The sequence below is a fragment of the Mytilus edulis genome, chromosome 1 (assembly GCF_963676685.1).
Source record: "Mytilus edulis chromosome 1, xbMytEdul2.2, whole genome shotgun sequence".
Classification (NCBI taxonomy): Eukaryota; Metazoa; Mollusca; class Bivalvia; order Mytilida; family Mytilidae; genus Mytilus; species Mytilus edulis.
The window spans coordinates 113,272,974-113,290,162 of NC_092344.1; the positions used below are offsets into that span (position 1 = coordinate 113,272,974).

General features: G+C 33.2%; 1 protein-coding gene across 1 annotated transcript in view; it reads right to left on the bottom strand.

Annotated features, from left to right (window-relative positions):
- Window positions 1–2,128: 2,128 nt before the first annotated feature.
- The window catches only part of LOC139500249 (perlucin-like protein), a 45,270-nt gene continuing 30,209 nt past the window's right edge, over window positions 2,129–17,189 (bottom strand). The window contains exons 3-7 of the mRNA XM_071288996.1: window positions 5,271–5,491; window positions 4,918–4,991; window positions 4,639–4,729; window positions 3,615–3,839; window positions 2,129–2,215 (exon numbers count right to left, since the gene is read on the bottom strand). Of these exons, the coding sequence (XP_071145097.1) occupies window positions 2,205–2,215; window positions 3,615–3,839; window positions 4,639–4,729; window positions 4,918–4,991; window positions 5,271–5,491 (622 nt within the window). The 3' untranslated portion in view covers window positions 2,129–2,204. The remainder of the gene's footprint in view (window positions 2,216–3,614; window positions 3,840–4,638; window positions 4,730–4,917; window positions 4,992–5,270; window positions 5,492–17,189) is intronic.

Genomic DNA, 17,189 nt, shown 5'->3' on the forward strand with positions numbered 1-17,189 from the left:
TTTATGGTCGGGTTGTTGTCTCTTTGACACATTCCCCATTGTCATTCTTAATTGTATAAACACATTCATGGAACTACAATCTGTCGATACACATATATCTTGTCCTTGCAGAAGGTCATGATTTTCTCTGACTGTTTATGACGTCTTTACACTAAATCCATTGGATGTTTAATGTGTACTGATTGATAATTTTGTCTGTATGTATGTGTCTGTCTCCAGTCAGTAGCCTGTAACTCAGTGGCTGATGAGTTACATATTTGTTTTCGTTCATTTTTGTTCATAAATTAGGACGTTAGTTTTCTCGATTCAATAGTTTAACATTTGCCATTTCGGAGTCTTTTTTTATTACTGACTATGCGGTATGGGCTTCGCTCATAGTTAAAGGCCGTACGATGACATATAGTTGTTAGATTATGTGTCATTGGCAATCATAACACATTCATTTTTCTTTTAATATCCAAATGCAGTTGCTGCTGGAATGTCGCTCTATTCAAATTGAAAGTACACATTTGAAAGCTGAACTCATCTCTTTTTGTCATAAAGTCTTGTTTTCAACAGACCCTCATTGTCAATTTCTAGATATTAGGTAACATAACTGGTATTCTTATCTGTATCTGTTGTATCTTTTATCTCAGGCTCAGTGGAATAGATGCGTTTAACATACTGGTTGTCTCTAAAATTTGAGTGATTTTTTTAAAAGCTCGATAAATCTTTCATAAGACAAAATACTCGTATTTTCTTTTTCTTGGTCGTTTTTTTTTATCAAAGCAGGACAAACTCTTTCAATTTGTCATTTAGTTTGGAATGGGAATACTTATGTAACGTGTAGAAAAGTCATATGTTTTAATTATATTTCAAGATGGATGTTAGATTGTATGTTCCCTAAAAGGTCTTTTTGAATTTGTCAGTATCCACATCTGATACACGCCACTTCTTTAATAAGTAGTTTCACAATAACTTTGAAGCCCGGCTTTGTTGATAAAATGTATGTTAATAATTTAGAAAAGGTCTCTTGGAACACTTGGAAGATCTCCCAATATACCGTTGTTTGTAAAGGCACTAATGTAGTTTATGTTTGTATTACAGTTCTTCATCTTAGGTCGAAATTCCAAAGGAACACAGAACAGACCTATGACTAGCAGAATTTCCTCTTTATATTATACAAAACAAGGAGGAAATCCTGCATAAACATAGTTCTGTTCTATGTTCCTTTAGAATTTATTAAATTGAGTGAACAAGGGATGACTATTTATTTACAACAAAGTCAACCGTTAGTGTTTCGAAGAAATTTGTAATAAAATTTTACCAAAAAGTACAGAGATAGCAATGAAAAACCAATGTGTCTATTACCTCTGATGTAGTTCAGTGTTTATATTGTTCCATTGTTTTCCTCTTTTTGTTGATGTGTCTCCCTCGGTTTCACTTTGTTACCCGGAATTGTTTTTTGCTTAATGGAATTACGACTTTTGAACAGCGATATACTACTGTTGCCTTATCTATTCCAATATTTTTAAGAATGTGACTTACCGACGTGCATCTTTAGAATAACTGGTTCCATTTAGGCGAGTTTAGGTAGGAATAGCTATAAAATATTTTATGGATACATTGAGAGGGACATTAGCCAAGTGATGACCACATCTCATAGTAACCATTTGGACTAGGCGAAATAGATAAAGAAATATAACAAAACAAAGTATAAAATAATGCAAAAGACAAAAGTAATCCAATTAAGTAAGAACCTTATAGCTTGAAATGAAATGAAATACACACGATACCTTGACCCCTTTTTGTCATAGAAACAAAGATAAACATACACCATATATATTGTATTAATTCAAACAGCAGAGTACAAAGACAATGCATTTTATATAGTTCTTGATAGAGGCTGGAAAACATGAAACAGCAAACCCATATCAACTTGTCTTCGAAAACAGAGACACTGAGCTTATAAAAATAAATACAGGTAAGGGCAAGAAATTAACTAACAATTGTTAATTCATACTTTGGTTCAGGCATCTGTCACTCATCATTCGAATAATAAAATAGATAAACAATCACTCCTTTTTGATATGCATATACTAATCATACCAAGGGACCTGGTTCAACTTCATAAACACAACAACATGCGTATGCACAGTAGTGAAAATAAATTTATTGAATAGTATTGACTATGTCGTATGCTGTTAGTGGATACATCAGCTTTTCTATTGGAAGCCTAAAATAGAATTTGAAAATTAAAGGTGAAATACTTGACAATGACAACATTGAATATTCTGGTGTCAAATAATAGGATAATACTATATAAATCATCCCTAAGAATTTAACTTTTCATTTTACGGTGGAAAATTGCACCAAAGATAAAAAAAAATTGAAATACATGCACGTCTTGTCATATATTCTATTGATCATATCAAAGGGAATGATATATCTAAAGGTTGCAAAAATTAACGAAATTTAATGAAAACAAATTACATTTTCCGAATTTTAAATTGTAGGAGTCACTAAATGGTGTACTTGCATCCACCAAAGCTGTTCCGAAAACCGAAATCTCCACAAATTCTCTAAATCGTTACACGGAGTGATGAGCACAATTTCAATGTATATACAATTCTATTTTTCTCTAATTAGCACATCTTTCCATTTTTTCTGTAGTTAGCATAAAGTTTATAACAACAGTTTCATAAGATTTTTTAAAACAACAGTTAGTCGGAGATTTGTGAAGATAACATGCAAATTTACAATAGATTCTCTTGCCGATATATTTTTTTTTCAAACTTTATTATCAATATGCATTCAAGATTAGCATTATCCTTTTAAATAAAGACACCAGTAGTATACCGCTGTTCAAAATTCATAAATTGATTAAGAAAAAAATATCCGGGTTACAAACTAAAACTGAGGGAAACGCATCAAATATAATGCTCTTCAACTTCGTACTTTATTTGGCTTTTTCAAAACTTTTTTGGATTCGAGCGTCACTGATGAGTCTTTTGTAGATGAAACGCGCGTCTGGCGTATATATAAAAATTAGTCCTGGTATCCATGATGAGTTTATATATAAGAGGAGAACTACGATACAACAGAAACACAACATTAAAATGTAACACAAATAGAAACGAAATATAATATAACAATAGATATAGGAAGATGTGGTGTGAGTGCCAATGAGACAACTCTCCATCCAAATAACAATTTATAAAAGTAAACCATTATAGGTTAATGGCCATTTCCCTGACTTGGTGGGTTGAACCTGGTTTTGTGGCATGCCAAACTTCCCGCTTTTATGGAAATGTTAAATATAAGATTAAAATGACAACATTACATGACAGGACTACAATACAAATAAATGGGATAGCATATAGGACAGAGAAACATACGAATAAAAGCTAACAAAAGGTACCAGGTTTTAAAATTTAACACAACAGACGCGTGCTTCGTCCACACAAGACTAAATAGTGACGCCCAGACGAAAAAAATAACTCTGTTATAAATATATTTAATAATGGAATTATATAAGAAAAGAAAGAAATTTGAAAATAAGTGTAGATAAAAATACAATTTAGAACTTTTGGATACTAGAACCTGTTGGCTATAACTAGATTTATAGAACTTACAGAAATTACTTTCACAGACATAGGGTAAGTTGGTGTTACATGGTTGGTCGTACCAGTTACCATTGTAGTAGCTTATGAAAAGACAGTTATATGTGTAGGAGTTTGAATTACTGGTTGGAAAAGGTCTTCCTGAATAAAAGTTCTTGTAGCTTATCTGAGTTTGATCATATATCCATCTCCAGTCACCATTGACAACATCTGTAGATCCCAGCCAGTAGCTTGTTCCTAAACGGAGATAAAATGAAACATATCTATCCTGATTAACAATAATGATGGATTTTGAATTATTATGGTTACTAGTACACTAGTTATTGGTCTTTTATTAGCGTGCCTGATTAATTTATTTCAAACAAACATAGCGTGTGGTCTTATATGATTCTTAAAAAGATTGGAACATTCGTTCCTGTACACGAATATCAGAATCTTAAACTCTGAATCATATATTAACTATACATTAATCATAAAAACTAAGAATACTAATAGTTCACATGCAAGAAGATTCATAAACTGATGGTGGTAAATACTACAAACATTGTACCAATCCAAAGATTAATTATTCAAACAAGTCAGAATCTAATGATTACACAGTTAGTTTTTAAATCTGTAAATACCCCATTTTAATCAAGTTCTTAAACTTTTCACACCTTCAAACAGATTTTCATGTTAAACATTGTACATAACAGGAGGTAAGAGGTATACGTCATTGAAAAAGAAACAACACAACATGTAGAGGTTTACATACGGTCTTCAACAATATATATACATGTTGTCCTTTCCAAACGGACTTTAATTCATCAGTTTTGCTATTTAATAAACAGTAAATAACAAAAATACTGAACTCCGAGGAAAATTCAAAACAGAAATTTACTAATCGAATGGCAAAATCAAATGATAAAACACATCAAACGAATGGACATCAACTGTAATTTATTTCTCTGTTGGTGCATGACATGCACATTGCATTGATTAATTTTCATTTATACAATAATTTACTCAATATATACAATAGAAATGTTAAACTTACTTCTGACTTTAGTTATTTGCTGTTTTATCCAACTATTTTCTGAGGCATCATCAATCTTCACCAGATATCCACCAATCTCTCTGCATTTTCTCTAAAAAAATAATTTTGAGAAATGTGATTAGAAAGTTCCCGCATTTTTTGTAAAAAAAAACCACAAATCATTTACATAAATAGATAAACCACAACGTTAATCCATAATAGTAACACAATGGTACATTTACATGTAACATAATTGACTGTTTTCTGCAAGAAGCGGAAACATAATACAAAGAAGCTCACCTCTGCATCAGTCCATTTTACAGTGTCATCTCCAATATAATAACAGTGCTTGTCGTACTTGATCCATTGTCTCCCTAAATGACATTGTATATTTATATCAACAATTATAATGAAAATTGCATAGCACAGTAAAGAAAAATTGACAATAATTGCTAGGTCAGATGATTTTGAACAAGTCCTTCGATTGATAACTGGTAAAATATGTTAAATATTTTATTGTGCATTCAGCGTTGAAACAGAGAGATTTGTGTTAATTAACTAAATATTTGTTTTATTAAATTTTTTCTTTGAATTATCTGATTAAAAAATCTAAAAAATCATAGTGATTACAAAAGAGATTTAAAAATCCTCACGTTTAAAGTCCTCTTCCATTGAAGTCATGTCCTTATCTAAAGCTTGTACCTTGGAGTTGATAGAACTAGCTTGACTTTTCAGGAAATTTTCAAGACTTTTCAATGCATTTCTGGCTTTGTTAAAATCTTGCTTTGATTTGTTTGTTAAACATGGTAACGAAAATACAGTCCCGCACACCACACAAACCACAAAGACAGTAACACGTAAGACAGATGCCATTCTGTAAAAAGTTTTAAAAATCTGCATTTTGTATTCATCAAAATAAAATAAGATATTGTTTCAATTAAAAAGAAACAAAAAGGAGAAAAAAAAAACAGGAACAACAACCCATAAAAGTTATAACTATAGTTTTTGTTTTTGTTTCCCATATTTAAAAAAATGCTTTATGTGTACTTACTTGCTACGATCAGTTTATGAAACAAAACACAAATGGTACAACAATTCAGACCACTTTTATACCAACATCACTGGAGTATTGTGATAACATTAAGATAAAATCATTTTTTATTATAATGTGTAATGATATACCTTGGCCGGCCTTTTGTGCTGTGTCAGCATTTGGTTTTATTAACAAAATATAGTATGTCGCACATGCCTTTCCAGGTAAACAGAAACTACAGATATCCTGAACAGTATAAAAGACCCGAAACAACAATTAACTTCAAAATCTTCCACAAAGAGACAAAAGCAAAGGGAAAAAAACGAACAGTACACGGTTTAGACATTTTAACTTGGTACAGGAACAGAATGGCATAGGGCTAAATAATGGTATTTTCTTGCATGAACAATACACGGTGCTTGCATAAAAATTTGACCTATTAGAAGAAATAATGACCAATATATATTAAATTGTGATGAATTTGAACCTAAACTCAATGGCCTTGGTTTCATTTGCATATGTATAAAAGGTGATGTGGGTAGTATGTATATTAGACATAAACCTGACTACCCAATTATAAAAATAAACCAAGTAGTCAAATAACAACAATAAACTGATGACTACATAAAAACAGGAAACATAAGATTTAGAGTTGAAAATTGAAACGGTATATGTGTCAAAGAGACAACTACCCGACCAAAGAGCATAAACAGCTCTAGGCCACCATTGGGTCCCAGTACAGCGAGAAAATACCGTTAAGCTAGGTTCACACTGCCGATCTGATCAACTCGATGATCCCGATTGTCCAAATTTAGCGTGACCAAATTCTTGATCGAGCCTGTTTACGACTTCTACCTGACTGCTATCCGACTGTGCACAACCTTAACCCGACCATTCACGACTCCTTCACGACTCCATCACGACTCCAACCCGACCACTAAATGAATACATATTCGATTATTTCGACCAATTCACGATCTCTACACGATCTTTCCTCGATTAGCTAGAACAAATCAACTATACTCGATCTCAGCCTGATCTCGGCCAGACCAGATCGACTTGATCGTATAGGGGTCGTAGGGATAGTCGGGCATTGGTCGGGTATGTATAATTTCAGTATAAAAACATCTGATTTTTTTTTATCATCTGCTACACAGGAGGAGGCATTAAGTGTTAACCTTGGGCCGGTAACAAGAAATTATATTAAGAGAGATCGTAAGTATTGAATTAAGGGGAAGATAAGATAATCCTAAGATCATTCAAAGAGTGTAAATCAAAGCTCCCTCAGTTTGCTCGTAGATCGGTCGTATTTCCCCCTTACTTAACGTAATAGTTTTCAAGTTACGAGTTCTTAATAATTATCCGGCGTGTCCGTGTTGGGTTCCTCTCAAAGAAATTAGAATTGCCTGAAATGAATCATACAAACGTTTAAACGAACGATAAAATGCAGACAACAATCAACTTCCTATTTAACGTAAGGAAACTAATTCTGGCCTCAGACCTCATATATTATCCCACTTTGCTACAAAGCATTTTTAATAAAAGTCAAATTGAATAAAAAAAATTGCACCGCTTCAAAAATGAAATAAATTTAACTGGTTACAGACCATTGTAACTCTATTAAAATAGTCTTGTCCCAGGACAATCCATCGGTGCTTTTTCTTTTGAGAGCCCTAAGAACATGACAATGGTAGGATTTGCAACTTGAATAAATGACGAAAGCTAAGTTCTATCCTACTTTCATTTCGGCCAAATTAGTACTTGCACACTTTTAACAATATTTTTTTCCACATCTTTTTACTTATTTCAATATATAGACAACTCATAGGACCACATAAATAGTCAACTTTTCAAAGAAAAAAACAGAAGACCATCATTAATTGTGGTCTGAAGCCTTCTAACAAAAAGTAAAATCACAAAATACTGAACTCCGAGGAAAATTCAAAATGGAAAGTCCCTTATCAAATGGCGAAATCAAATGATAAAGCACATCAAACGAATTGACAACAACTATCATATTCCTGACATGTTACAGGCATTTTCAACAGTAGATGGTGGATTGAACCTAGTTTTCTAGCGCTAAACCTCTCATTGTTTGGCAGTCTTATCAAATTCCATTATATTGAACACTATGCGTGAACAAAACAGACACCATAGACATAAAAATGTCACAAACAGCAACACGAAAACCCCACTAAAAACTTGGGATGATTTCAGGTGCTTCGGAAGGGTAAGCGGATCCTGCTCGCCCGTCGTGTTGCTCATTATACGTAGCCGGTAAATAGTCTAATTCGGTAGGTCACATTCGTGACATGGGAATGGGGTTGTAGTTACGACATAACCGATATCATCTATGAAACGGATACTCTATAACGTTCATCCAACTCATAACGGCGTCCGTAAATTTAAGAAGTGATGATTTCAACATAAATCATTCGAACTCTTGGTTTAAAATTGAAAAAAATCACAATTTTCTCTTTGCTGTAAATAAAACACTTTTCAAAACAGCATGGCTCAGAATGAAATATCAAAGGGGGAAGAGCCCGCTAAGCCAATGAAACCAAACTTTAATTCTGATAAGTATTAGATACTAGTTGACGAGGTTGAAAAGAATAAAATCTTCTTCCTGTGAAAACTCACAGATACAGTAATAAAACGAGAGGAAGAAAAAATTGTTGGGCACAATAGTGGACAGAGTCAGTGCATTGGGGGCAATAAAGTTATGCCTCTTCAATAATGGTTTAAAATTTATAATTAGATCAAGTCAGTATCTCTCGCGGGGGAGTTACACTTATTGATGATTTGTCGGTACCAAACATCAATGTGTCCTGCTAGCTGGCCAGCAATGCCTCGTTTCTTATTTCTAGATTAATTTTATGAATTTTTGGAAAAAGGTACATGTGTCTCCCATGTTTTGAATTTTTATCATTCCTGAAGAAATTATATATATACGTCTTACAACATCTTTTTTTCTCCTTGCTTAAGCCTTTTATTTAACACTTCTCTCAACATGCCAAAATTGTTATGATTTATAGAAAATATTATCCTCTACACACATGGCCAAGATAACACTAATATATATTCTTATTTAGTTGTTTTAATTATTAGAATAAAAAGTTCCAAGGTTCACGTTTTGTCTTTTTTCAAAAAGCAACTTGTTAGATTAACAAATGAATGTGCAGCTAAGAGTAGTCGGGACCACTCTTATAAAAAATATCAAGAGAAGCTGTTGCGAATTGTTCTTGGTACATCCCTAAGTTGCTAAGTTTGTTTTAAGAACACTTAATAACTGACCAAAATTTAAGAATGATTTCGTGTTACCAGAATTAGTAAGATCGCTTTAAGTTAGACCTAAGAATCGTTCTTAAATCATGCATTTTTTAAAAACATTAAGGGCTGTCAATCATTCTAAGATAGGTCTGAGGTTGGGTCTTGTTACACTCTTAAATCTTAAGACACTCTTTAGATGTTCGTAAGACATAAGAATGCTTCTTGTTACCGGCCCCTTGTCCGTCCGTAAGTACGCATACGTACGTCCCAACAATTAGTTTCCGTTCTCTAATTTTATTTTGCCTCAACCAAATTTAATGAAACGCAATAACATAAAACACAGATCAAATGCGAATTTGTGTGGTGTCACTTTTACCGTTCTTGAGTAATGACTCTTTATAACGTTACATATGAAAGATTGGGCATTATCTGTGTCCAATGGACACGTTCCCGTTTATTTGGTTAGATTCAGTAGTTCACAGAAGGTCTGAGTAAGATTTTCATTTAGAATATCTACTAGTATATGGAAATAAAGCAGTTGGATTGTTTGGCAAGATGGTTAGAGCTCAGATATATAGATTAATAGCTGTGACGGAGCTTGAAGAAAGCGTAGAAAATAAACAAAAAGGGGGTAAACAGCAAAGGTTGCCGAAAAATCTAGATGATGCAGTGGCTGACAAGGCGACCACTGTGTGGGCAGTATAAATAGTAATCACAAAAATACTGAACTCCAAGGAAAATTTAAAACGAACAGTCCTTGCAGGAGCTGAACAAAGAGGACCCCAATGGTTATAATAACTTCATGAAAGTAAGTACGACGCTGATTTATTATTGGAGTTTTATTGCTCGTTTCTTCAAAATGAGATTCGTCACTGGATTAGTACTGATGTTAGATAGCAATATATATACATAAATATTACCATCCCCTTTCCCTGGCTTTTTAATTAATTTTCAAATTAAGCTTACTGTGTCATATATGTGCATACGAATGTAATCAGTATTTTCCATAGATCTGATACCCAGTAGTTGAATGGTTCAATATATTTCTTTTTTGGTGTATCCATGGCAACAACCTGCCTTTATTTGCTAAAAATATAGCAAAAAGGGGGTAAAGATGTCACATATTTCCCCCAAAATTGGCCAGCCTTTTCTGAAACTGTTTACATATATCTATCACGAATTCAAATAAAATCATTTGTGTCTTTCGTCTCATTTTTTTTAAAATAAAATTGTATCAAAAAGTGTATGAAAAAAAAAAATGTTTGTAAACATTCGACCGTACGGTGACTTAAAGTTGTTAATTTCTGTGTCATTCGGTGTCCTTTTGGGAGTTGTCTCATTGCGATTATACCATATCCTCTTATTTTCATACTACAAAAAATTCTGGACATACGGAAAATACGGACAGTCAAACAAAAATAGCCCATTAAACAGTTAAATATAATATTGATGTTCTTAAAAACTACCTTTGAAGGCTAAATTAGTCATCAGCTGTCTAACAATTAATTTTAAGGCACAAGTACTTTCATATTTGAAAATCCTCTGGGGTCAAAATGCAGAATCTACTTCCCTTCCGAAACACCTGATCTCATCCCAGGTTTTATTGGGTTTCGTGTTGCTAATTTATTAGTTTTTTTTATGTGGAGTTATGTAGACTTCTGTTTGTCTTCCCGTCGGCTTTCGTTTTTCGCTATGGCTGTGTCGGTTTGACCTTTGAGTTTGATTGTTCCTTTGGTATCTGTGCTCCCTCTTTTTAACATTTTACACCTTCTTGCAAAAGTACAGACGCGTACTGTACATGGAGGAATTTGTGTACAGTTAAAAATAAATAGTGACAATATATTTTTGCAGAAAAAAGTTATGAGAGTTAATCAGAGCTGCTCACATTTTTAGAGAATCGTGTAGCACTCATGTTTACTCGTGTATGGCCGAGTAGAGATCGAAGAGTGGTCGAATGTGGTCACTTAGAGATCGGGATTTGGTCGAGTTGGTCTGGGATGAAAAAAATATAGAAGTCGCAGTGATCATGAAGTGATCGGGCATTGGTCGACTTAATCTTGACCACATATCGTACAGGTTATCGTTGATCGGGAAATGGTCGAATATTAGTCGGGCAAAGATCGAAATGATCGAGTACTGATCGGTAAACTATTTGTATTCCGACCAAACTCGATCTCTACACGATCCTTTCCCGATAAATTCGATCGCTACTCGACGAATTCTCGATCTCTTCTCGAGTGACTGGCTTCTCGATCCTTACTCGAATGTTTTTGACATGTCAAAAACTCTCGGGTAGAAAGCCAGATCGATGACGACCAAGGTAGACCATCCCGAACATTCTTGTCGATTGATACAGACCAGTCTCCCGATCGCTTTATTTGTCTTGATCGAGATTGATCGAGTTGGTCTGATCGGCATTGTGAACCTAGCTTTAACGGAAGCGGGCTTCAGCTGGGAATTAAACAATGATATATACTTGTTCATCGAAATGAAGGCCACACTAAACTTAAAAACTCATGAATCAAACTTAAAAGAAACCACACAAGACAAACAAAGGCATTATCCCTTTTCCCAACTTGAAGTGTAATTTTTACTAAAAGAAGTCACGAAAAGTTAAGATGATATAGTATTTATTTGCATTGAAAGCGTCTTATAAAAATAAAGAGACGTGATATGATTACCAAATGAGACATATATCCAGTTCAAATACCAATTATAAGCATTGTTACAGACTTCGTCAAAGAAAACGAAACCAATACTATTGGAATCATTTTTATAACATATCGATACCAGTGAATTTACGCTCATTCAGTCTGTCAGATGTCTTCCTGGTGTCTTGTCAACTTATGATATTTGCGATTTAAGCGAAACAGATGCAGGAAAATTTTACCATACATTAAAAAATCTTGGTCAAAAGTAAAATAAAATCATAGCAAAGGGAAAAATATCGAATAACCCTTAAATCGAGATACTAAGAAAGTCCCTACATATTATAATACTGGTTGAAGAAAGGGAAAACTACTTCACGCCAGACTCCGGTTGAACTACAGTGGCTTAAATGAACACCTTTTCCAGAAAAATTCTGTTCTCTCCATCCTCTGTATATGTGGGCAAGTTGAGAGCAGCAAACACTATCTGCAAGAATGTCATAATTATAGTGTCATCAGGACACAAACTATTTCTACACTACCAAGATATAATATACAAACATTATTATCAGGTAGTAAACTCATCAGTGATGAGGAAAACGAAAATATTTTTTTTATAGTTGTACAAAGATTTATTTTAGAAACAAGGAGATTTGGTCCATAACAACTATTTTTATGTCGATTTCGATTTAGATGATGAAACTTTAATTTAATGTAACCTTATTTTCGAAACATTTGCATATTTCTCCAGCTACAAGTGTGACCATAATTATAAAAAATGAGTTGATTACATTTTTCGACCAAACTGACTTCTAAGTAACGGGCAAACCACAGAATAAACATGTTTAATGTGAATCCGAATCCCAGAATGTATATTGTATAATTATATTTCGAGCACTTTTTGAAAAATAAAATATTGTTTAAACTAAAATATCAAATAAAGTAGATATATATGTATGTATATTTCTACCTAATAAAGATCAATAAAGAAATTATAAAATGCTGGTTCAAGTAGTAGATATTAAGTAGTAGAGTTTATTTTATGTATAGATGATAAGACCAATTTGAACACGACTTAGATAACATCACTTACCAACGAACAAATTAAGGAAGAATACCCCGGCATTCTGGATTGCTAATGTTGACTGTTTGTAGAGTGCATTCAAGTTTTTGTGTTTCATAGTATGAGGGTATGGTCTGGATTTTGTTGTTTAAATATCTTGTATATAGACTGAATGTTTCTGATGTCAAAACCGAAAATTGGAATTCAAAAATGTATCGAACGTCAAAATATAAAATAAACTTTAATAAATCATAAATAGCACCTGAACATAAGCATATACTTAAGAATAAGAAATAAAAATATCTCAAATAATGACATTCAAATAACTTCACACCAGTAGAAAAGAATTGCCTGCTTGACTTATAATTACCCCGGGTATTGAAGACCACTCTCTGTCACAGAAACACAAACTTACAAGATACACTACTTAATCTAGAAAATTTGCTTTTATAAATCAATAATGTATCAAATGTATTCAACTAAAATGAAAAGTTAATGTCTATATCGCCATAGTTGTAATAAGTAATAAATAACTGTTAAACGAAAAACTTTAACAAAGTCATCAGTCAATTGCATAGATAACCTTTTGAAGGGAATCAGAAACATTAGCATGTGTCGACGGCTAAACTAGTCATGTTAGTGCTCAACACCGACACGAATAAGTCTGGTGGATTGTCGTCTATTTGGGAAGCATATATATTACTGATATCATGAGAGACAAAAACAAATGATAGAGTAGAACAGAACCAAACGAATACTGAAAGCAAGATCTCTACTGAATGTTTTTGTGTAGTTCGATTCTGCCTCATTAAACGTTACCATACAACTCCTTTTATCCATATCTGTCACTTGACAAGAGCGATCCTCGAGCCGTACTTTAGAAGCCATATGTCAAGCATAACATTTAAATGAAAATAAATTTAAGCCCTGGTCACAACAAACATACGACACATCTTTACAGCGCCACGACATGAAGTTTGGTCAAATCGTGACAGTCGCACGATATTTTGAGCATCGTGGCCCTGTCGTGTGTCGTGGGACGAAAATTGGACATGCACCTTTTTTGCTCTACGATTTTTTATCGTGTCACTGTCTTGTGGCTGTCTTGAAAGTGTCTTACAATCGTCGTGCGACTGTCGTGCGACTGTCGTGCGATAAACAAATTGTCGTGGGTATCAATTTAATGCATTTTAATCAAACAATCGTCGCACGGCTGTCGTACGACAATCTCACGACTATCGCAAGACACTCGTCATACAGTCGCACGATTGTCTAACTCTCACGAATACCAAATTTCGTACGATAATGGCACAACATTGATTGTCTGTTGTACGACAGTAGTACGTTCGTCGTGCAACATATTTTCGTTGTATTTAGAAGAATACAATTCGGTGGAAATAAATATTTGGAAAAACATACCGTCTACCGTTTAAACAGGATGGATATTTCATCAGAACGATTATGCTTGGTCCTTTTGAATAGGCGCATATGCGAAATACAACAAGAGCAAAATATGGTCCTGTTAGCATTGATTCGAGCCCGTGAACAGTATAGGAACCATGGAGACCATGGATCGAACGGCGCCTGAAGTTTGGGCAGTATAGTACACTGATGTAAGAGTTGGAGCTGTAATCTGCCAGTGATTTCGTTGGATTCATGCGGATGGAGCCTGGCATGTTTCAAGAGCTTTTGTTGAACAAACAAACCCACCACAGTACAATTACAATTCTTTTTTTCTGTCTTGTACCCATCGTGGAACCATCGTGGTCATGTCGTAGCTGATGTGACCACTTAAAATATTGTTTTGACATTTTGCACGACAGCGCCACGACAACTACTTTATAGATCTTCCACGACAAAAAATTGTACGATCTGTTGTGACCGGGGCTTAAATGAAAAGAAATATTGCATTCAAATTAAGAAATATACCAATTAAATAAAAAATATTGCGTTTAAATGAATAATATCGAATTTTGCAACCAATACCATGCCATAGCAGCGGTTTCATTGGACATTAAATCTAAAAACCATTGTATATTTTGAAATGATTGATTATACGAGAAACATATTTTGAACGATAAAATAGATAACATTATTTATATATTCTAAAAGGCCATAAAGTCTCAAACGTTCGCATAATTTCAATGTCTTATATTGATTTTTTCAAATGCATTGAAACGGTTTAAACAATCAAAAGTTTTTTGTTTTTTTTTATAAATTTATTATTTTGATTACAAGATATACAATACTTAAAACATGTGTTTTATTGATTATTTTCTATAAAATTTTAACATGAAAAACTATTGATGAAAAATACTACTTGATACTTTTACAAAGATAAAATAATCTATATCGGCACACGACAATCTACATGTGTTACGCTATTAATTTTAGGTATTTTTGACATATAATAGCTCTTCAACGATTTTCGGTACTTATACATCTTCGGATTTCAAATGATTGGCTTTGAGCGTTCCTGATGAAGGTAAATCCAGAAAAGCGCTTCGGACGCAATAAATTATTAAACGTGTTGTTTTCCATTTTTTTCAAAGTGAAGAGAAATGTTGTTCCCAAAGTCTCTGTCATAATGATCATCTCGTCTGAATCCAGCCCTGACACGGAGCAACATGAACAATTTTGGCACCTAACCCCCTTTTTCGTCGACCAATATATTTATATTAAAAGATTGAGTATTTTAGTTTTTCAGTTCGAATATGGTCACTCGTTGATAACTACATGTTCTTTTATAACTGCGGACCATGAAACATAATACTTACGATGTATTGATTATTTACCGCCTTTACCATTATATAAAAATCATGTTTATTAAATTTGGTCGAAATGACTAGTTTGTGCAATTTTGAACATTGTTTATGAGTAATATCGTTTTGAAATCAAATGATACATCCTTTTACACTGGTAAGCTTACCAGTCAAATGATGATAATAGTTACTCGAGCAGTCATTAAACTGGTATAATCTCATTATGCTGGTGAGAAATTTGTTACACGACGTTTTGTTCATATACAACAATCATTAAACCTTTAAAACCTATACATCGAATGTTTAGTATTTCATTGACAGATCACTTTGATTGATAACTAGGGAGGATAAGAGGACTTGACTTTCAAATGTTTTTGTAAAGTACAAAACTGAACACACTAGTACACGAGTTTCAGAAATAAACGATGAGGTTATCATTTTTTAGACGGAGTACATAAGAACATAAGGATATCAGTGGGTCCACCAACATTCAAAAGCTTTTGTTGCTTGATTATACTAATATTGTATTGAATTGTGAGTGTTGTTAATTCGCAAGAACTGTAAATCAAAAGAAACAAAATCAATACCAAAGGTTTGAAATAAAAATATTTCTTAAAAAACGTTCATACTCATGTTTAAAAAAAATCAAAACAGGCGATCTCGGACATTTAACTTAAAACATACGATGAGAACATTATAGTTCTAGAAAAGTTTGAACTCTGATTGATGAAAACACAAAATGATATTAGTGAATGATACAACACAAAAATGATTAACAAAACAACCCCAAAAAAATTGACACTTTATTTAGTCTTCAGTATGGCAAAAAAGAGTCATACACATAAGAAACATTATTTTATTGCAAAGTTGATATGGACATGGGGAATGTGTCAAAGTAAACTACGGTAACTGGAACTATTGAGGATTGCTTTACAGCCCGTAACAGAGAAGTGATCGAATTGATGTTTCTTTACCGTCAAAATTAGCTACGTTATCGACAAACTTAATTGAGTAGTGACCGAACTATTGGTACTTTAACGTTAAAAAGATTGACAATGCTGACAAATTTTCATGTGTCGATAACCAAGTTTAATATTGATAATATTGAAAATAATTCTAATAATATGAAACAAAATATGTCCATGCACCATTTCGATTGGGCGAAAAGTAGTCATTTCTTCAAAGTCAGAACAGAAAAAAAAGATTTATGGAAGGACGTCTTGATAGTATTATTTCCTTTACAATTTTACCCAAAACTAAAAGGAATATACTGGTAAACAATTAAAAAGGTGTTTGATAGGAATGAAGTCCTTTATTTTTTCGGACTACAATGTGTACAGTATGTGTTATGGATTTGAATTCAATCAATAACTTTGAAATGTTTTCTCATATGTATACACAAAAGGGAGGACTTTTATTTGTACTTCTGTTAGAATATGTCTTCGTCCGTTTCACATGCCAAACTTTTTTCTAGTACAGTTTAAACGGGAAAATTTTGTTGAGAATTTTTTTAAATATGACAAAATAACGAGCAAAACTATTTCTTGCAATGGCACACACAGAGAATATTTTTTTTAAGTAAAAATCAGTAAAAAAAAATTCTCAAAAATATACCATGGCCAGGACCTGACAGTTTTTATCAGTGTACAAATGAAAATCGTCCGGAAAACTGCGCTTGCTGTCATTTTGAGGGATCATGCAACATTTCACCTATTACCCATAAACAACATAGGTTCTCAATTACTAAAAAAAGTTCTAAAAGATAATTTCAAATCAGAGTAAACATATTAACTTCC